Below are 20,642 nucleotides of genomic sequence, written 5' to 3' on the forward strand. Positions count from 1 at the left end.
GGTTAATGCGGAACTTTAAAAAGAGTTGGGAGACAGTTTCCGGTACAGAAGATTAGAGTGCTACACACAAGTTACGTACCGGAGATTGTACACGCAAGGTCGTGTCCCCAACTGTGGGGTTGAGAAATCTTATCTTGGGCGAAAATGATGTCCATAACTGCTCGTCCCGGGGTTTTTCCCCCGTTTCTCCAGACAACAAAGCATGCACTAAAAACTTTGATGTCTCCGGGAGCCAAAGAAGTGGCCGTTGTTGCTGGTAAGGCCCAGTGACGAACGTTATTAATGTTAGCCGGGGTTGCTAATGAGCAGCATGATGTGAGGATAAAAAAAAACGCAGTACCGGCGTCTTAATTATTCTATAACATCTTAATGCTGTAAAATGTGAAACCTATTTTCGGAGGCTTCTTGAAAACTAATCGTAAACAACTTGCGATGGCTAGCAGGACGGTCGAAGGGTAATGGGCAATCTTTGACCTGACTGACAAATAGGACCCGAATAACAGCGTAGTGGAATAAGGAAAGATGGCAATAGAAGGATCTAAAGAAATATAGTAATATATATTTAAAGAATTCCATTTGCATGGAGGTGGTTACATAAAAGACATTTTTTAAGCCTCATACTTGCACAGTTTCCAATTTGATAAATATGAACAATGGTGCCTCGGTTTTGTAGCAAAATGTGTTTATTTTCGTTGTTTTGTCAAAATATGAAGATGTCAGCCTAGATTTCTATTATTTATTCCAAGTAGACCGAACAACCTGATGTTGTATAATTATCAGATTATCATATAATTCTAAATAAAAATTTCAAGCAGCTGTAGAGCCACAGTATATGATTTTTTTTTCCTGTTTGGCCTTTCACCATGTCAGATTTTCACTAGAATGTTATCATAGCTTCAAGAATTTACAATTGTTTAGAATATTATGTGCATTATGAACATGAGGCTTACATTTTTAGTGTCACCACTTTTTTTTATACCTGTGTATCAGTTGACCTAATTTGAAATTCCTTTTTCATTTCACTTCCATTTTATATGTATTGCATGCATTCATATTGAAAGGAGCAGACCCTACATTATTAAAGGGAAAACCCCAACAATGAGACATGAGATAACAATCAGTATGTAAAGCATTTAGGCAAAAAAAAAAAAACAACAACTCAATGTAACATTAAGAAAATGGAAGAACCAGGCTCAGTGAGCAACAACTACCCACTACAAAAAAGGAGAACACAAGGAGACGGCATAAAACACAGACTGTAAGACTGAAGTGATGAAGAAGTGCTCAGTGCAACATTGCCAGTCCACCAGCATGCTGAGTCTTTGACGGCAAAACTAAGGGATGGTTTCACTTTTAGGGATCTTTAAGAACAACCATATAAAGAATTACAGTAGGTAGGTTAGTCTCAAAGTACCAAATGGCTGCAAAATTAGGACGTGTGGAATTTACAGCATGAGCTCAAAACGTAGAAATTTAAAGATTTATTTTTGCCAAACCAAAGTCATTCAGTTTTTAGGGTCATTTGAATGCACCAGAAGTTATTGTCATTACAGTCAAATATGAATTAAGCCTCAAATTAAACAACACTTTTCTGAGTTGTTGAGTTTTTGACAGAAAATTATTATTTTGTGAGATGTTGTATAGTTTACTATCTGTTTATTTATCTCCTGCCTGTGTCTTTGAAACGTATTTGTCGCTTCAGCTCCTGGAGGAGTCCGCCTTGCACACACAGACATCAAGATTCCAGACTTTTCAGACTACCGTCGGCCTGAGGTTATGGACCCCAACAAGTCCTCCCAAGAGAGCAGTGAGGCAAGAAGGGCATTCTCTTACTTGTTCACTGGCGCTACCACTGTGGTGGGAGTTTATGCAGCCAAGACAGTCGTCACCCAGTTCATCTCCTCCATGAGCGCATCTGCTGATGTCCTGGCCTTATCCAAGATAGAGGTCAAGCTGAGCGATATCCCAGAAGGCAAAAACATGACCTTCAAGTGGAGAGGAAAACCCTTGTTTGTCCGTCACCGTACGGAGAAGGAAATCGCCACAGAGCAGGCAGTGAATCTTGCAGAGCTGCGTGATCCCGAGCATGACAAGGATAGAGTGACCAACCCCAAGTGGGTCATCGTTCTTGGTGTGTGCACCCATCTGGGTTGTGTGCCCATCGCTAATGCCGGAGAGTACGGAGGCTACTACTGTCCCTGCCATGGCTCTCACTATGATGCTTCAGGAAGAATCCGGAAGGGACCCGCTCCCCTTAACCTAGAGGTTCCCTACTATGAATTCCCAGATGATGAAACGGTGGTGGTGGGATAAATACAGGAGCTTTGCCTCGGTTCCTCTCTGTAATATGTATTTTCTGATGGCTCCCTGAGAGAATTGGGGTTGTGTATTTACTAATAAAGAATATTATATCCAACTCTATTATTGAAATCATGAAAAAAAAAAATTCAATTTTAACTGGGTTATTTTTTCAGTTCATTATGTTGATATCATAAATCAATTACACATTAATACTGAATCTTAAAAAGAACTTAATCTACTTACACAAACAATTTTTCACCACTTTATTATTGGGCCAATGACACAACTGTAGAAAAGCAAAGACAAATAGACCAGAAGAAAGTTTTTATCAGAAATGACTAAAGCAGGAATGAAACCATGTAAAATACAGAACCAAAACACCCACAACAGGTGCATAAAACTATATTTAAAAATACATATGCTTAAAAATAACTTGATTCATTAGTGTGAATTTTAACCTGTACATACATTTAATTATCTGACCGCCAACTCTCTTATTAACGATGTCTGGAGACACTTTCTTAAAGGCGATTCTTCATTCACGCTGATAAAGGGTTAACGGAGAAGGTATATGTCTATAAAACGGAGCAGAATCACAATAAAATGGACGTTAAATGGACATCTTTTTTGAACCACTACTCCACATGCTATATGCACATATTCACACATTCTATAGTCTATGTGTCTTATGCCTTTGGGCACGTTCACGTGAATAATAAGCACACACACACTCACACAAATGCTCATGGATGCATTAAGAGCAGCTTAGGGTTCAGTATCTTGCCCAAAGATCCCTCAACATACAGACTGGATGAGTCAGGATAAAATCACAGACCTTCAGATGACTAGAATCCTATGCCAACCCCAGCACGCTAGCTTAAGTGTGTTAGTACTAAGTTTAATAAAAGACAGATCTACAATGTTAATGCCCAGATGGATTCAATGCCAAGGAATAAAGACTGCTATGCCAAATGCCAAGTCCACACTGGTTTTATTTTTTATTCAAAGTGTACAATATGCTGTATACAGTTGCTGGCAAATCTGCTAAAATGTAAAAAGGCTGGTAATTGATGTAATTATATCAAATCTTTATATTACACAGCAGAATTTTGGCTTAGTTCACAATCCTTCTTATGTAAATAAGATAGTAGACTGGACAACATCACAACTCCATCAAACCTAAAATTCACTATGACTTAAAGCCAGACTTGATGATCGGTGCAGTTAAAAACAGAATAAATGGTACAATAAATAAGTAATAATTGCACTTATCAAAATAAATTACCCAGCCATACAGCTGTTTTCATCAACATATGTAACATTTATATCATACAGAATTTAATTAGGAGTCTTTTAAGTGTCAAAAAGTAGTTCACACTCATCAGAGAACATCCTCCTCTGCATTTAGGCTTCTGTGTCACAATATTGAAAGCGACTAATCAACATAGTGCACCTCTGCCTGGAGCTCCTTGGTGATGTATCCAAGAAGAGCAGCCGTAAGCTGCTGCTTCAGAGTTGCATTGCCCATGACTAGAGCAATCAGCTGAGCCAAATCAGTCCACTCAATGTCTCCCAGGATTTCCATGAGATCCTCATAAAGCTTCTGCTTTTCCTGAGGGCTGAGCTCCATTATGATCTGTGGAAGTGGTTTGAATTGACCACTGGTCAGCCAGCAGCCCAGAAGGCCTCCAGCAGCCCCTCCTACAGAAGATCAAAATTTCAAACTTTTGAGATAAAGCAATAATGCTGATCACTCCAAAATAAACAGCTTAATTCCAATACATCAGCATTTATGATGAATCTATATGATTAGAAATGGTTCCTAAAGATAGAGGAACTGTTGCATTGTTCCACTCACCTACAGCTATGCCAAGAGGACCTCCAACCAATCCTCCAGCAAAGGCCAGCGCCCCAGCTGCTGCTGCTCCTTTCCCAGAACCTTTTACTGTGGTCCTAACTTGCTGATTGGTGGACAACTCACAACACAGCTTCATAACATCATCGATTCGTGGAGACATCCTGTGGATTAGATTTGCGATTCATAAAACAACTGCACAATTTAGACATTTTTGTTCAACATTTCAGCAACACAGGCCCATAAAAGTTGAAAGGATTTGAAATTGTGTTTTTATTTAGAATTGTTCCCTCATAATTTATTAAATACTTTCAGTTTCACAAGATTGGGTACAGCAGCAGCATTGCCAACATTTCAGCAGGTTATAATTGAAAAATAACTTCAAAATTAAATAAATGAACAAAATACCAACACAGCTTAGCTCATCTTAAATTCCACACATTACTTGCTAAACATTTAACATTTTAAATAGCTAAAATAAGAAACTTCAGACGTAATTAAATCAGTTCTCAATGAAAAAATAACATTAAGCTTAAAAATAAAACAGAACAAAGTTAAAGGTAAATATGAGACAATGAGTAGAAGTGATATAAATAGGTTAAAAAAAAAAAAATCAATGACCGGTATCTCGAAAAGCTAGGTCACAAAGGTCTTTGTTTTTAAAATGCTTTGCCTTTATGTACACTCCAGATAGGTATGCTGACGTAAACGGTCATACTTTTACCGAGCATGCGCCCTCAGATTGACTCGTGAACCCATCATTTTTATTTCACTGTTAATAAGAGTCTGACACTTTTACTAAAATCAAAATTTTTTTACTGTCAGCTATTGTACGCACTGATTTGTATAATTATATACAGAGTGTTTTTAATTACAGTTAAATTCAGACTCTCGTCACAATAAATGGTTAAATAAACCATAATTACACATCGAAGTTTAGGAATAATAAAGTCATTAACAACTCAAACGGACTATTTGGGCTGTTGATAATTAATACATTTTGGTGAGTGTTCTTGTGTTATGAGACTTCTGGCTTAATGCAAGTTAAACTGATAGTATTATCTATCCATACAGCCGCAATTTAATCACCGTGAGCCCTTATCTCACTTCAACTGATGCTGAATTTGGCGACCTTTACTAAAAACAGTTTTTGAAAAAAACAAACAATTAACATTATGAATATTCTTCCCGCATGCTTTCGTATTGTTAAGGCGATCAAGCAATCAAAAGCTTCATAACAGACTGCGCAGCTCTGTCATTTCTGCAAAACTCTGTCAATTCAAATTAAAGCCATAGCTGCTTCACCATCCACAGTAAACGCTTGGCACATACCTTGCTGTCTATTCAAATCCTTATCGACATTTACTGGTCCTGTTTTTACTATGTCATTCTCATTATTTGTTGAGCTCGGCCGGGCTCCGCATGCGCCTCATGATATATGAAGCTTGCTGTATGACTCTTGCCGCAATGCCTGATGGGAATGCGCTGGGAAGTTGCATTCAAGTCCAAAAACTACAAACGTGTAAACCACATTTAGCCGAATTAAAATAGAGTGTTGAGCCTAAATTCCAATACAAGTTTCAGCAATGTATAATATTTTTAGACTAGCCTAAATTAGTATTGTTATATTTTTCTTACAAATTGTACATTTTAACAGCGTGTGAGTTTATAAATATAGCATATATGGCATCAAGCCATTATAACGTATTCTTAACTTAAATACGTTAAAATATCATTGGACAGTTGAAAATAGTCTTTGATTTTCAGGCCAAATAATCTGTGTTCACTGTGCTTTAAAGGATAAACTCTGAATTATTAGCCGTTCTTTTTTATAGCTTGTGTACACATTGTTTATAACTGGTGTTTCTCATATTTCCAACAGGAATTAAAAGCAACAAAAACAGACTATTTAATTCCTGCCACACAGGAAGGTTGGGAGCTTGGGGATAAATCATATTGTTGTTATCATATTAAACCAAACTCATTCAACTGCCGTGTTTGATTCGGTCGTTACTTCTAATACTTTTATAGGCTTTTATGTGATGTGTGTTTAAATATTATATGTAAATTTTCGTGCAGCATCGGGAAGGTGAAGATGGGGAGGTTTGCACCTGCTGCCAGTTAAATAGTGCCTGAATGTGCAAATCTGATGTGCTTGTCACTGTTTTTATATGCAGGTGGAACAACATCACCTCGCTTTAGATTGTTTACATCTGTGCAGACGTTCATATTTACCCAGAGTACACTGGGAGGAAGAACTGCATCAAGCTCGCTTCATTTGAAACCAAAACGGAAAATGCAATGTTTGACATTTAAAATAAAAGCATTAAATGAGAAAGGAAAGAGATGCATTAAATGCTAAAACTTTTGAAGTACTCGTGGAGTCATGGTAAAAATAAAATACACACTTTTTAAATGTAATCATTTGTAGTCACAGGATGTGTGCGCCTCGCAATTATTAAGACTACCGAACTCAAGGTGTTGCAGTGGCCCAGTCGACCTCCATATCTTAAGCTTCCATACGCAAGCTGAATTACTTGTGTGAATCCAACACGGACTGATTTTTTAGCCTTACGAAAAACTTGCTGATGTGAAACTAGAGGCTGGGCTTGAGAGTAGAAAGAAGCCACCACAAGGTGTGCACTTTGTTGTGACTGTAATTTTTACCAGATTTATTCCTATTCACTTCTGTCCACCAAAAGTATAATTGTTTTAGTTTTTTTTCTTTAATTTTACGTTTTGTATTTGTTTTTGTTAATGCTAACCCAAGTATACAACCGAAGTCTTTTATTTTGAAAGTTCAGACCGGGACCACCCTGGAATAACGGTTGAGTTCTTGGAGTTGGACGGAGGTGCATGGCGCAGCGAGAGTGACAAGGAGTATTGGCTAATCTTCGGATATTCAGACTGTGGATATTTTTGGAAATCATGCAGAAATTCTGAAATGAGAGTGTGAGATGATATCACTTCCGAAAGTGTGGATAACTATCACTGACCCATTGATGAATACGAGCAGAACGGGTCTCAGGAATAGCTGCTGCTGCATTCATAAACACTTCTTTAGAACTCACAACAGCTCTTGAGCTTTGTTTTGGGGTCACGAAACACCAGAAATTTATTTTGTGCAAGTGGGTTGGCAATGGCTGAAAAGGGTCAAGTGGATATAGAACACCTCGGCGGAGTTACCAGGCTCCGAGAGGAGCACGAAAAGGTAATATCACCAGTTGTCGCGAAACATTTTGCTGGCTAGTATGCATCGTTAGCCAAGCCACCGTCAGTCACTGGCCACATGGTGCACCGGGGAAGGTCTTGGAGCCACTTGCTGGGACTTGCTGAAGTACCTTTTACTGCAGATACACACATCTGTGCCATTATTGTTTCACAGGTTACACAAAGAGCGTTTGTTGTTTTGACTTTCAGTTTTCGAGAAGCTTCCTCCTTCTGCGCTCACATGTTCAAGTTTAAATGTTGTAGGAGGGCGTGCTCAGCTATGTTCGTTTCTTGGCATTAAAAAAAAAAGAATTTTATACCAGTGCTGTTTGCTTCTTTACTTTGGGAAGTAAATTTCACCTAGATACAAAACCACTGTGTTTTTATTTCATTTTTTTTGCTTCATTTTTAAATTATTAATTTTGTGTTTGTCTCGTCCTACTTCCTCGGAGTTGCTGACCTACTTCCCTGTGTGTGATGATTGTCAAACTATTATTACATATAAATTCGTGCCTCTGGGCAGTTGTGTCTGCAGCCGGGGTAAAGTAAAAGCCTCGGTGAAATGAATGTTTTATCACAGATGATTTAAATGTTTAAATTTTCCACCTGGAGACTGTGTAAGTTGCGTAGATTTATCAGCTTGATTCTTACTAAAATTATTTGTCCTGAAACAGGTGGTGAAAGACTGTGAAAGTCGGATTCAACACTGGTAAGCATGAAAGCACCAATGAACTTGAGCACAAAGTTGGTTGTTTTTAAAATATGCTTGCATTAACTGAGTACACTGTGCAGGTTCTTCATGTTCTAATATTCCTTCAGTGTAGTTTTGAAGTTTACTATATCAGGTTTAGACTAGAGATGGACCGATCCGATATTACGTATCGGTATCGGTCCGATACTGACCTAAATTACTGGATCGGATATCGGAGAAAAATAAAAAATGTAATCCGATCCATTAAATATCACGAAAGCACCTCACAAAACTTGCAACACGCCGTAACTCACCTCAGAACGTTAGCACGTCGGAGCAGTATGCATCACGTGATAGAGCGGCTGTGGCATGCGGGACCTGTCGGTGGTCTGGATAGCATGTGGAGCTTCGCTAGCAACCCGGCATTTCATCTCCGACAAAGTTATCCCCGAGAGAAGTAAAGCAAGTGTGTAAGTCCATCTCTGAATGTTTGTAAAGCATTCCTGCGTTAAGCTTAACAAGCGACTGCCTCTCACTCTCCGGCTGCTACTTCAATCGTGAAACTGCTTAAATGATCAGCTGATCGGCTTTTCTGTCGCGAGTCCATCTCTCTGGTTTGTTTTTGGCCCACTTTGCACCAGAAAGAGGAAACCAGCGGATAAACAACAGCAGCCGTTTAAGCTTGATCAGCTGTTGTTAGAATTTATTTAATATTACTTTCTACACCAGGATCTTTTTCTACGTAGCTGACGGCTGGTAACTGTGCAGGGGCGGATCTAGCAAAGTTTAGCCAGGGGGGCCGATAGGGCATTAACTGGGAAAAGGGGGCACAAAGACATACTTTTCTTTCTTATTCCATTTAAAATGTCGAGCTTTTAATAAATAATTATCTGACACCCAAAGTTTTAATTTGATGTAAAATGAATAGAAGTCAATTACTGTATATAGTGACTATTAAGTCTAATATATATACCCTAGTAAGCTATAGTACTTTTTCCTTTGGGAAGGTACCATCTGTGCAGTCTGCAATTTTGTTGAAGAAAGATGTTGAATCTATTTAATATTTCTTGAAAAATAATTGATTTCTGTGCATTTTTTTTCACACTGCATCAAATTAAGGTTGATTACGTCGATTAAGCATCATGAGGTGGGCGTGAGGGGTGGTTCCCTATTTTTTATTTATTTATTTTTGTTGTTGCTGGGAGTTGGAACCCTATTAGTTAGGTTGCTTAATATTTACGCTAAGTACTCTTTAAAATACCAGAATAGGGAGGATGGTGTAGGTTAAGTTTATTAGATTGATCAGTATTGCTGAACTATGAAATATTTTTTTTGTATACAGGTATAACAGAATAGCTTTAGTGTAGTTGTTGTTTTAAACTTGAGTATGAACTTGCAGACTTGCAAAATGCAGCAAGATATTTTAAAAAAACAGTTTTGTTGATTAAAAAACACTATATCGGATTCATATCGGTATCGGCAGATATCCAAATTTATGATATCGGTATCGGACATAAAAAAGTGGTATCGTGCCATCTCTATTTAGACTCATTTTTTTTTTGCCCTATTTTGCACACTGCTGTTATAACCAAAAATTGATTCTTTTAGGGTCATCAATACTTTCTAAATTGACAGAAAACGTCAGTTGCTTATCAAGTTTGTGCACACCCACACAGTGATATTCTTTTATTTCCTAATGAAGTGTTTGACCTTTGCTCAGGTTCCAGCAGGCCCCATTTCACAGCACAGATTTTTGACTTTTTATTGTAGGTGTTACTGTTAGTGTTGTCAACAGCCCTGGAGTATTTAACAATAAACAGTGCCTGTGATGCAAAACAGCAGGTTAGTGACATGGAAACACCTTAACAGAATTGGGTTAATAAAAAGAATGATTGAAGTATTATCAGAGAAGTAACATGTCAGGGAGGGTGGCTCCATCTCATTTCTCTTACTTAATACTCATCAATCCTTGCTTGCTATGACCTGTGGGTCTACAAGGACAGACTTCACTCTGATGTGAAATCAACAAGTTTAGATTTATTTGTTTAGCACAAATTGTGTTGCAACAGTAGGGCTGCACGATTTTGCATAAAATGAGAATCACGATTTTTTGGCTTAGAATTGAGATCACGATTTCTTTTCCAGTATAAATATTTATTGCACTTATTAACTGCACATCAACTTCGTAACAGTTGAGACTGAACATAAAAACAATAAATAAACATAAAAACAACAAATGTCTCACGTTTTGTTGTTGCCGCAAAATGTTGTACTGCTTGAAATTCCGTCTCCACCGTTGCTCGACACTGCGTGTATAGAGCAGGTAGTGCAACAATAGAAAAATAGTTGCGGGACGGCACTGTGTAGCGTTTGTCTAGGGTGTTGATCATTTTCCTAAATCCCTCGTTTTGCACAGTGTTGATGGGAGCCATATCTTTGGTCAGGTGATAAGTGAATAGCCTCCGTAATTTCTTTGTGCCTGCGGGAGTTCGACGGTATAGGGAAGCGCTGTATAAGGTTCCCGTTATTGATGTTTGGGTGGTTGACCGGGACGGATTTTCTCCTGTCACTTTCTCGTCATCCCTGACGTGCTCTCCGTTGTTTTTTCCTGCTAATTTTAGCATCACACGGCACAGCTTCTGTATCACGTGGTATAAGGCTCCGCCCTTGTCATTTGTTGAGCAGGAAGAGTGAGCGCTTGTTTTCATGCAGAGTACGTCCCGGATCAAAATGCGGTACAATCGTCGTCTTTTTTTTTTTTTTTTTTTTTTAAATCGTTGTCATTTGGAAATGAGATCGCACATAAGTATGAATCGAGATCGCGATTTTCTAACGATTAATCGTGCAGCCCTATGCAACAGCACAGCTGATTAAAAATAAAACTAGCTTATTTTATTGAATGTGCACATGCAAGTAGTTTACAAAAGGGAAACATGCAGAGATGCTGTATATGGACAAAAATACTGGGCCACTTACACATTACACTACGGGAGCTGCTCAGCCATAGAAACCTGTGCCATGAAGCTCCGAACACACAGCTTTTGTGCTGATCTTAATGCCAGAGGAGGTCTGTAGCTGCTGAGTCGGCAGAGTGATGACTTTTGTCTACTATGCGCTTCATTACTCAGTGTCCTCTCTCTGAAACTTTACATGGTCTGCCACTTTGGTTCCCGAATGCTTTTACTCTAGTAGGAAAGACATTTATCGACAGTACCACGCTTGAATTCAGTGAAGTCTTTGGAAAGACCAGTTCTTTCACAAATGTTTGTAAATGCATGTTTAGGTGATGGATTGTAAGTACTTGAATTCAAAGATTTAAAGGTGTGTCCCAGTATTTAAGTGTATATAGTACATTGCCATTTGTCGTATTTGAGGAAGTTACTACTTTGTTTCAGTGGCAGTAGTCTGTTTTTGTGCCTTGTTATACTACAGGCATTTTAAGCAGACATAGATTAGCAGAGCTGCTAACAAAAAAAAAAGATGCTGAAAGTATTGCTGCATTTAAGAGAATTGACATGTGGTGTATGCACAGAGAGACATTAAGAGATAGTAGAGCTCTTAACAGACAGATAAAAACACCTGTGTGAGTGGACCATGACTGTGTAGGGGCTTCACTGCAGGGTAGATTTGCTACAGTAAGTGCATTTCCATTGATTCTAAGTAGGGGGTGTTAGCATCAGTGTTTTAAGTATTATTGATTAAAATAAGAAAAGTGCATGTAGGTTTTGTGTTATTACATTTATTTTGCATTATGTGTAAAATGAAAGAGAGTACTTGTCAGTAAAAGGGCAATAAAACATTTCTTTATAACAGATGTGTAAACATTGTCCTGTAAGTCTCGACAGACTCACACAGGTGATTTCATTTCCACTGACTAGGGCTTTTAAGACTATATGGGCGTGCATAGAGTGTGATAAATATCTTCCTCATGCTCCTATTAGCATTCACGGACCTGACGTGAGATAAATCCCCTTTTTGTTATTATTGATACATTAATCCAGTCCAGTTACACACTATTCAGTGTAGTTTCTCTCACGTTTCTTTTACACAAGGGTCTGATTTGGCAGAATATTTGCCTATTCCCAAATTAAAAACAAAAAAAGTAAATTCAAAAGAAGAAGCAGAAAAATATCTTAAAATATGCTGAGGCCACTGTATTGCACTGTGAATCTAAAGCTCCCCTCTCAATGTCTTTATTTATTTTTAAATTCACCACTGCTGAAAATACTCTTTCTATCCTTCCAACACAGTGAGTGAAGTGTGTGTGTGAGTGATCTAAAATAATAGACAGTGTACGAGAGAGGTGAAGAATAGAGTACAGACAGGGTGGAGTGGATAGAGATGAGTGCCGGGGTGATTTGACAAATGGATAGAAGAACGAGGGAAAGGGAAGGCTTACAAGATGGTAGTGAGACCTGCTATGATGTATGGTTTAGAGGTGTTGCTACTGATAAAAAGACAGGGGGTAGAGCTGGAGGTGACAGAGTTGAAGATGCTCAGATTTCTGTTGGGAGTGACCAATAGGGATAGAGATTAGGATATTGGCAGGACAGCTTAGGAAACAAAGCTAGAGGTGTAAGATGGAGATGGTTTGGACATGTGTAGAGGAGAGATGGTTGGTATTTTGGAGCTGCCAGGCAGAAAGGAAAGAGGAAGACTGAAGAGTAAAGTCATGGATACAGTGAAGGAGGATATGTGTATAAGAGTTGGAGGTAGATGATCTGCTGTGGTGGCCCCTTAAAGGAGCACGCAGTAGAAGATTTATGATGAAATTCACACAGTTTGGCTTTTTTAATCATAGCTACAATCTGTACACTACCATGGTGGTTTTTAAGTCAAGCGGTCAGTTGTTTTTATTTAATTGCTTAAGATTTGCAACCATTTTTATACACGCTCCCCCATTTTCAGAGGCTTAAAACTATTTGCACAAACAAACATACTTGTAAATATAAGGATCTTTTTAAATACTTGAATTAAAAAATCCTTTCCAGTCAATGTCTGTCGAAGTGCTGCTCTGTTTTCATGCAGCCACCTTCATTTGCTGCTGCTTGTTTGTTTTTTGGGGGTCTCTCCACCCTCAGTTTTGTGTTCAGTTTTTGAAAAGCAGGATCTGCTGGGATGAGATCAGGTGACCGACTTGGTCGCTGAAGAATATCCCATCTCTTTACTCTTGGGTTGCTTTTGCAGTTTGCTTTGGATCATTATCTGTTTGCAGTGTGAAGCACCTTCGGATCAGCATTTGGTTGAGTCTGAACAGAGAGTATAGCTCTGTACACTTCACAGTATGTACTTCTGTCAGTAGTGACATCATCAGTAAACACTCCTGGCCCAGTTTCACTGGCAGCCATATGTGCCCGTGCTATAACAATGTCTTCACCACGTTTGAGAGACGATGTCGTGTTCTTCAGCTCATGGGCTGTTTCTCTCCTCCTCCATACCTTTTGCTTTCTATCATTGTGGTAAAAGTTAATTGTGGTTTCATCAGTTCAGTTTTTTTTTTTCCCCAAGAACTTGCAGGGGCTTTCACATGTTTTCTCTAACGTGTAATCTGACCTTTCTGCAGGCCAGATTACATAGGTTCATTTTGTTTGTTTCCCAAGAAGTAGATTCTGTTTTAAATCATTCATTCAAGTGACTTCTTTAGTCTCAGCTGACTGCAGGTTTCCCCACCCTTATAAACAGTACCTTTGAACAATGACTGAAACTAGCACCACTGACGAACAATGGCTTTGAGGCCAGCTTCTTGATCATTGTTTGTTTGTTTTTTAACCATTATAATGGCCTTCATTCATCAACATCTCCTCCAGTAAACAGCTGCTAAATCCAAATTAAAAGCTTATAATCGACTAAAGATCTTTTATCTGTATTACTTGTCATGACATAAGGGAACAGGCTTCACCTGACAGTCAGTCTGCTTGTCAGTTAATCCAACTGCTTGGAAACCAACAACTTATGGATGTAACTGCATACAAAGTTCATAAATGTAAAATTCCTAAATCCTACTGAAAATGCATTACAAAAGCTACACAAAAGTACTGTTGCCTCCATTGCTGTAGCTGTTTACTAATTGGATTTTAAAGTGCTCATTAAAGAGTTTGGTTTCAAACATTTGATTGCAAGAGGAGAGTGTAAAGGAGAAAATACTCTTCCAACAGATGACTGGAGGGATTTATTACCCAGTATGAGGGGGCTGTTGGCAGCACTGTGCTTTCAAATGGGAATATAACACTTGCTGTAAAAGGCATTGGAAGCTGAGCCTGATTCAGTAGTTTATGTTGAGGATGCTGTCATAAAGCTTTGGTAGCTGTGGTCCATTTACAAAGTGGTCAAGTGATTTTTGCTGAGGGGATTTTTTGTTTCTGTTGTCTTTATTGTATAAATATGATAAGAAATTTTAATTAGCTGGTCCTTTTTCTTCTTCCTTCCTTCCTTCCTTGGTCAGTTTCTCTTCCTATAATTCCTAAGGTTTTACAATGCCCAGCAAAAAATAAGTAATAAGAATAAGTAAATGAAAAAAACAGTGACATCTTGAGGCTACTTTAGCTGCTATGCCACATTTGCCCTCCCCAAATGGAAAACAGGCGCTCCCCCTTTACTCTATTGTTTGCTTCCCATTGTTTAAATTTTGACTTATCCCAAATATGACAAACACACCAAATTAGACAGGATGGCTTCAGAGAGCTGTGGTTTCATTGGAGAAACCTTTTGTTTGCAGGAAGAAGGTGTCGGGTGACTATGAAGCCCTGAATGACCGCCTCAAAACTCTGCCAGATCAACTGTCATATGACATCATGGTGAGTGATGACCTTGTTTAAAATACAGAGGAAAGGAGAGAATTCTAAAATACACAAAAGTTCACTCCTATATACGTTTTACTCCTTTATTTGCGTTTGCTCTACCTGTTTGATTTGACCTGTTTCCCTTTTTTTGTTTTCTTGCGCTCTGTTTTTCCACACGTGCAGGTACCATTTGGCCCTTTGGCCTTTATGCCCGGAAAGCTGGTACACACCAACGAGGTCACAGTGTTGCTGGGTGATAACTGGTTCGCCAAATGCTCTGCCAAGCAAGCTCAAAAAATTGTTGATCACAGGATGAAATGTGAGTATTTTCCTTAAACTATGTTTTTTCACTTCTCACTGAATACTTACCGCGTGACATTAACATAATCTGCTAGTGCTGCTTTTCATCCAGCAGAGGGCGCAAGTGCATCATATCAACATAGCTCGTCTGAGCAGATCCTTGAAGGAAAAACTTTAAACCGTGTAACGATTCACCACAGCAGTCATACATATGCAAAGATGCTACAGCTGTTGGACGTTTGTCATAGCGGGTTGCCGACACATTCGACGCGCCTTTATTTCAATGTGCAGTGTTTGCAGGGCTCATGGACTGCGCAGCTTTTGCGTTCAGTCAGGTCACCGCTGTCGCTGCTTAGGCTGTGAACCGTGGGATAACAGCTCCTACCTGTTCCTATTTTCTGTGGTCAATTCGGGCCCTGTTACTGCAGCGGCTTTGTTCGATCTCACATCAGTTGTGTGCAGCTTTGCTTCCCTGTGTGTGTTAACCCCGCTGCTCATTTCTAGCTCTGAAAATCTCATATCAAGTCAAATGGGCCCAAGTAACGATCTCTGATGTGAACATTATTAGAATGTTTAGTGAAGCAGAAATGTGCTGCCACAGCCCCATCCGCAGCGCCACCCCCAACCCCCCCGCTCTCGTCCTCCCCCATCTCCTGACCCTGCCCACCCTGCTATTACAGAGCTAAGTGCTGTAATACAAACATAGCTAGCTGAAATGTGTCAGACAGCGGCTGAGTTGTCAGGCCTTCTGTGTTTGACCTTTCCTCACTTCCAGTTGATGCACTGACTGGAGGGGCTCCCGATTGCCATGGAAACAAGGGCCCTCTGCTGCTATTAGTGAAAGGGCTTAATTGTTGTGAAGATTTAATGATCCGGAGTAGTATTCAGGGCAGAAGATATTATCAACTGTTTGTGTCATCATTTTTCATTTTTTTTCTCTTCACAACTTGTTTAGGATTTTAACTCTTTACAAGCTGGTTGTCTTTTTCCTTTTTTTCTTTTTGAAGCGTTTCATTGAAATCTGCCTGCTGTCTCTGTGTCTTTTTTCGGCACATGTGGCTTTGTCAGTTTGCCCTCCTAAGTGCACACTTTAATGAAAATGCATCTGCTGTCTACAGATGTGAAGAATGAACTAGATGGCCTGTCCAAGACGATAAAAAACTTTGAAGCCAGAGTTGGGTTTGCGAAGAATTTGGAAACCATCTCTGCTGTATGTTGCATTACCAACAAGTTGTCTCACACATAAGTTATTGTGCAAGTCATAAATGGGGGCAAAAACATTAACTGTAGTGTTCTTGTTCTTTTAGAGTAAAGGCGACTATGTTGACATCAGAGAGGAGGTTGGAAACAATGACTCTGTTGTCACCAAAGGTATCTTTGTCAGCCTTTCTTCTGACCTCATTTCACTTGTGCATCATGGCCGCAGAGAAAGCAGTGTAGCTTTTCACCTATTGCTTAATTCTACACCAGAATTAAATTCATATGTAGGCGTGAATAGTTTAAAGGTTTCTTTTTCTGTACGCTTTAACAGGAAAGCAAAGAATGGCTCACAAGCCAAACTCTAAGCCCAAGCAGGATGTGTTTTTTGATTTTAAAGAAGAGGATGAGGAGAATGAGGAGGAAAGCAGAGATAGTGGAAGCAGGAAATGCATTATGACTGAGGAGGAGCTATGGGCTAGATTGGATGAACTCGAGAAGCTGGAGGAGCTACAAGATGAGCAGGACAAGTATGTGAAGATACTTTTCTGTTTTTGTATGAGGATCAATAATCCTGCTCTTTCTCTGTTCTTTTTCAAAGTTAGATATTTTGTTTTTTTCCCCTTCAGATTATCTGATAATGGAGACATGAATGGTGAGGACACATCATCCTCTTCCTCAGAAGAGGAGAAAGATGCAGATGCTGCGACTCCAGTAAATGGGCTGAGTTTGAAGCCAGGTTGGAGCGCGCTGCCTTCCAGCACAGCACCACTCAGACAGGACAGGAAAGAGGAAGACGACTTTGAGGAGGAAGAGGAAGCCAACTGTTTGCCTACTATCTACTTTTCTCACACAGTCGAACCCAAGAAGGTTAGAGCAATGAATAAGTTAGAACATCTGTGAGTCTTCTGTGAGTTTTCTCTTCATCTTTCCATGTGTCTGCCTTTTGCATCAGGTGAGAATAAATACAGGCAAAAACACCACACTGAAGTTTAGCGAAAGGAAAGAGCAGAAGGAACACTCGAAGAGGAAAAAGAAAAATGGCCACAGCAATGGACATGCTCATCACGAACTTCACAAAATCACAACACCGGCAGACCTTTACAGGTAAAAATATTGCAGTTAGACTTAATGAACAAATGAATTTTGCATGTCTAAAACTGAAATTTGGCCATAAACAGATTCTGGTTTGAAGTATGGAAAAAAAAAATTGGCCACATTGTATTTTCAGTCCCATTACCACACGTGTATAAAATCAAGCAATACAAACCAGTGAAGAAATGGGTCACTCTAAAGCACTCACTGTTGAGTGCTGTAATAGGTTTGGGGAAATTTCTTCCCTCTCTTCCTGATCAGCTGCTAGTGGCATTACTGCAAAGTAGAAGCACTGAGGAGCTACACCAACTCAGTCACTGTTATCTCAATAACTGAATGCTGGCATTGAGAGCATATTCATAGTTGGCAACGCTGACTCAGTAACGATGGAGTTATAAACCTGCTTTTGCATTAACATCAGCAAAAATAACGTGTCCCAGGAACTTTTGAGCAGCTTCTGTGGGTGTAACATTTTGGTGGCCCAGTACTTTTTTTCATATACTTCATGTTTAGCTGCTTTGACTGGTGAAACTGGACTCTTACTTTGTTTTTGTTTGTTTTTTTTAATCAGGTTGTTTGTAGATGTGAAAAATGGGGAACCCATACCTAGGAAGTCCATACTGAAGTCACGCAGTCGAGAGAACAGCGTGTGCAGCGACACAAGTGAGAGCAGCGCTGCAGACTTTGAAGAGCGCAGAATTATGGGACGCAGCTTCAGTCACGACGAAGCAACGCACAGCGACACCAGCGATGGCATCACAGAAGAGGACAGTCCCACAGCAGTGTTGCTGCAACCTCCCAGCAGATTTGAGGTGAAAGAGAGCTGAATGCTTCAAAGTATTCAGCTCAGAGTAAATGTAACATTTAGAAAAGTTTCAGCATTGAGTTTGTTGTTTTTACACTCATTTCGATTAAATGTATGGTCTGCATGATTCAAAGTTACTGCACTTGTGTTATTTCTTTTTAAGTAGTGTCCCAGCTTTAAGTTGGTTTAGTATTTGTTACCTGAACACGTTTCTTTGTATAGTTCTTAATCTCATTTTGGTGTGAAAGATTCTGCAATATATCCGAGCACAAATATATGAAAGTGTGACGCAACATCAGTTTCCTTACTGTTGTTTCTTTTTTATCTCTCCTTCTCAGGCTTTTTCAGGTACAGTTATAGAAAAGGATCCAATGCCCTCAGCTGTCCCTCATCTGACCATCTCTCCACCAGCTCTGCCAACAATACTGGAGAGGAAACAGGAGGAGGTGGCGCCTGATGTTGCCCCACCCCAGCAAGCCCCGAAGAGGGTGTCAAAGTTCAAAGCTGCCCGATTGCAGCAGAAGTGACTGTTAAGAGGCAAATATTCAGCTTTTACATGAACATCTTTTGTGAAGCCTTTGTTTCTCTCTGGTAACTGAACAAAAAACAAACCACATGCTCATTTCTTTGCACGCCTTTCATCCACTGATTTTCTGTTTCTGTCTGTGAAGTAGAACACTTAACAAATCAGCCTTTGTGTAACACTGCTTTTTTACGGTTTATTGCAGCCTCTTTTGCTTATCTGCTTTAAAAGACATTCTTCTTTTAGTCTTGCTTAAGACATTTGCAGTCTGTCATACGTTTACCTGTCTACTCTTCTGTTGATCTGTGATATCGCCAGGTTAACTCCGACTGTAGGCTTTGCCACATAAGATGAGTTGCCTTTTTTGTTTGTTTGTTTGTTTTCCCCCAGTATTGATTATTAAACAGAATCAGGTCTCGTTAGCTCTCATTTTACCTTGTCTTGACCTGTCCTACTGAATGTATGTATTCCTTTGTGACAAGCTTTATGTAAAACAGAAAAAATATTGATGGAAAGTAAAAGAAGAATAAATGATTTTGACTACAAGTCTTGATTTCTCTTTGTTCCATAAGAGAAAATAATTCTTACTCTCCTACACAAGATGGATCTATATTTCATTTATGGTCTGCTGACAGGGCTTTATTGTGTTTCTCAATATCTTATACCAAAATGTTTTTCTCCAGTTGTTGTTGCACACAGCACAGTAATAATGGGTAATAATATTTTAGTTTTTTTAATTTTTTGCCTGACGCCTAGTGTAAATTGTTTCAGTCTTTAAATAGCTGTTACTAGACGCTGAGATAAAGCTTTTATGAATTATTGTTACTCCTAGTGAATTTCCTGTTATGCAGTGGAATTAGAAGAGCTAAGTAAAGCACCATCCACCATCGAACTTTCTAAGGCAGCAATAATGCTTCATCAAATCTGGAAGTTAATTGAAAGCAAAATGGCTCCTCCTGTTAGTAAAAACTCAAGTCCTAAAGGAAGAGAAAGAATTCCCAAGACAAACAAATCGAGGATGTTTTGGGTGCAACACCAACATTTCACTGCTAAAGACCAGAAGCAAGTATTATTTACAGATCAAAGTCAGAAGTTCATGGTTGCATTAAATGTGCTTAGAAGGATAAACTGTAAAACCACTGCATGAATGTTGAGAAATATGCAGTTCAGAGAACAATGAGTGAAACAGACGATTCAAAGAATAAAATATGAGACGTATTTTGCAGGTTGTTTCCTAAAACAAAATATTCATTCGTTGTATTTTATATTTTTTTAATGTATTTTTTTTTACATAAATGGCCTATTTGAAAAATAAGTGCTTATAAATGCATTATAAATTGTGCTCTTTTAAGTAACAATCACGTAACCTTCAAAACTAAGTAACAGTTTCCTGTGACTCTACTTACAGTTTCAAAACAATCATAGGAAAAATCCAGAAGGGCCTTTTTTTTTTTTTAGCTGGATGAAGTAGTGAGGGGAGGTGTTCTTGTTTTTAGTGGCCTAAAAGGTCAAAATGCTGAACTCAACTGAGCACCTATTGATTACTAGCACAGCAGCGGATGCACATGTACTTCATCTACACTGAAATGCAGCTTTAATTAAAGCTATGATTTTTGAATTAAAAACTCTATCACTCCCCTTTTAGTTAAATGGTGGGAGTGTATGTCCCTGATAAGAAGCTTTGAAACAGGTCCAGAGGTGACACCCCTCACCCTCCTCCCTTCCAGGATTATTCCTCCAATATGAAAATCTAGGTAGCATGAGACAGATTAGGCAATGCTTAACATGCTAGAGTTGTGTTGGTGAGACACAGATCAATGGTCTTATGTAGGTTAAGCTGCGTAGGTATATGCTGGAACTACATTTCAAAGAAAACTTGCATACAA

At 39.0% G+C, this 20,642-nt stretch overlaps 3 protein-coding genes across 3 annotated transcripts; 2 read left to right on the forward strand and 1 right to left on the reverse strand.

The window, feature by feature from the left end:
* The first annotated feature begins 25 nt into the window (after positions 1 to 25).
* On the forward strand, positions 26 to 2,416 carry LOC102291458 (cytochrome b-c1 complex subunit Rieske, mitochondrial). Its single transcript, XM_005930321.3, has 2 exons — positions 26 to 256; positions 1,703 to 2,416. The coding sequence occupies exons 1-2, from the start codon at positions 145 to 147 to the stop codon at positions 2,311 to 2,313; spliced, it is 723 nt and encodes a 240-aa protein (XP_005930383.1). The 5' UTR covers positions 26 to 144; the 3' UTR covers positions 2,314 to 2,416.
* An 850-nt stretch (positions 2,417 to 3,266) lies between these two features.
* Positions 3,267 to 5,613, reverse strand: zgc:112052 (protein C19orf12 homolog). The gene is made up of 3 exons (XM_005930320.2): positions 5,489 to 5,613; positions 4,160 to 4,320; positions 3,267 to 4,002 (listed from the first exon to the last, which is right to left on the reverse strand). The coding sequence occupies exons 2-3, from the start codon at positions 4,317 to 4,319 to the stop codon at positions 3,737 to 3,739; spliced, it is 426 nt and encodes a 141-aa protein (XP_005930382.1). The 5' UTR covers position 4,320; positions 5,489 to 5,613; the 3' UTR covers positions 3,267 to 3,736.
* Positions 5,614 to 6,960: 1,347 nt separating this feature from the next.
* Positions 6,961 to 19,976, forward strand: uri1 (URI1 prefoldin like chaperone). The gene is made up of 11 exons (XM_005930319.3): positions 6,961 to 7,367; positions 8,041 to 8,075; positions 14,773 to 14,851; positions 15,020 to 15,155; positions 16,255 to 16,346; positions 16,444 to 16,507; positions 16,668 to 16,863; positions 16,963 to 17,203; positions 17,289 to 17,440; positions 18,000 to 18,240; positions 18,572 to 19,976. The coding sequence occupies exons 1-11, from the start codon at positions 7,296 to 7,298 to the stop codon at positions 18,758 to 18,760; spliced, it is 1,497 nt and encodes a 498-aa protein (XP_005930381.1). The 5' UTR covers positions 6,961 to 7,295; the 3' UTR covers positions 18,761 to 19,976.
* Positions 19,977 to 20,642: the final 666 nt, after the last annotated feature.

The sequence above is a fragment of the Haplochromis burtoni genome, unplaced genomic scaffold (assembly GCF_018398535.1).
Source record: "Haplochromis burtoni strain Fernald_Lab_line unplaced genomic scaffold, NCSU_Asbu1 Contig_127, whole genome shotgun sequence".
Taxonomy (NCBI): Eukaryota; Metazoa; Chordata; class Actinopteri; order Cichliformes; family Cichlidae; genus Haplochromis; species Haplochromis burtoni.

Coding starts and splice junctions, on each gene's coding strand:
- LOC102291458 (XM_005930321.3), top strand. CDS start 145: ATGATGTCCATAACTGCTCGTCCCGGGGTTTTTCCCCCGTTTCTCCAG. Junction 257..1,702: donor AGAAGTGGCCGTTGTTGCTG/GTAAGGCCCAGT, acceptor TTGTCGCTTCAG/CTCCTGGAGGAGTCCGCCTT.
- zgc:112052 (XM_005930320.2), bottom strand. CDS start 4,319: ATGTCTCCACGAATCGATGATGTTATGAAGCTGTGTTGTGAGTTGTCC. Junction 4,003..4,159: donor TCCTCTTGGCATAGCTGTAG/GTGAGTGGAACA, acceptor GATCTTCTGTAG/GAGGGGCTGCTGGAGGCCTT.
- uri1 (XM_005930319.3), top strand. CDS start 7,296: ATGGCTGAAAAGGGTCAAGTGGATATAGAACACCTCGGCGGAGTTACC. Junction 16,347..16,443: donor ATTTGGAAACCATCTCTGCT/GTATGTTGCATT, acceptor TTGTTCTTTTAG/AGTAAAGGCGACTATGTTGA. Junction 16,508..16,667: donor TGACTCTGTTGTCACCAAAG/GTATCTTTGTCA, acceptor ACGCTTTAACAG/GAAAGCAAAGAATGGCTCAC.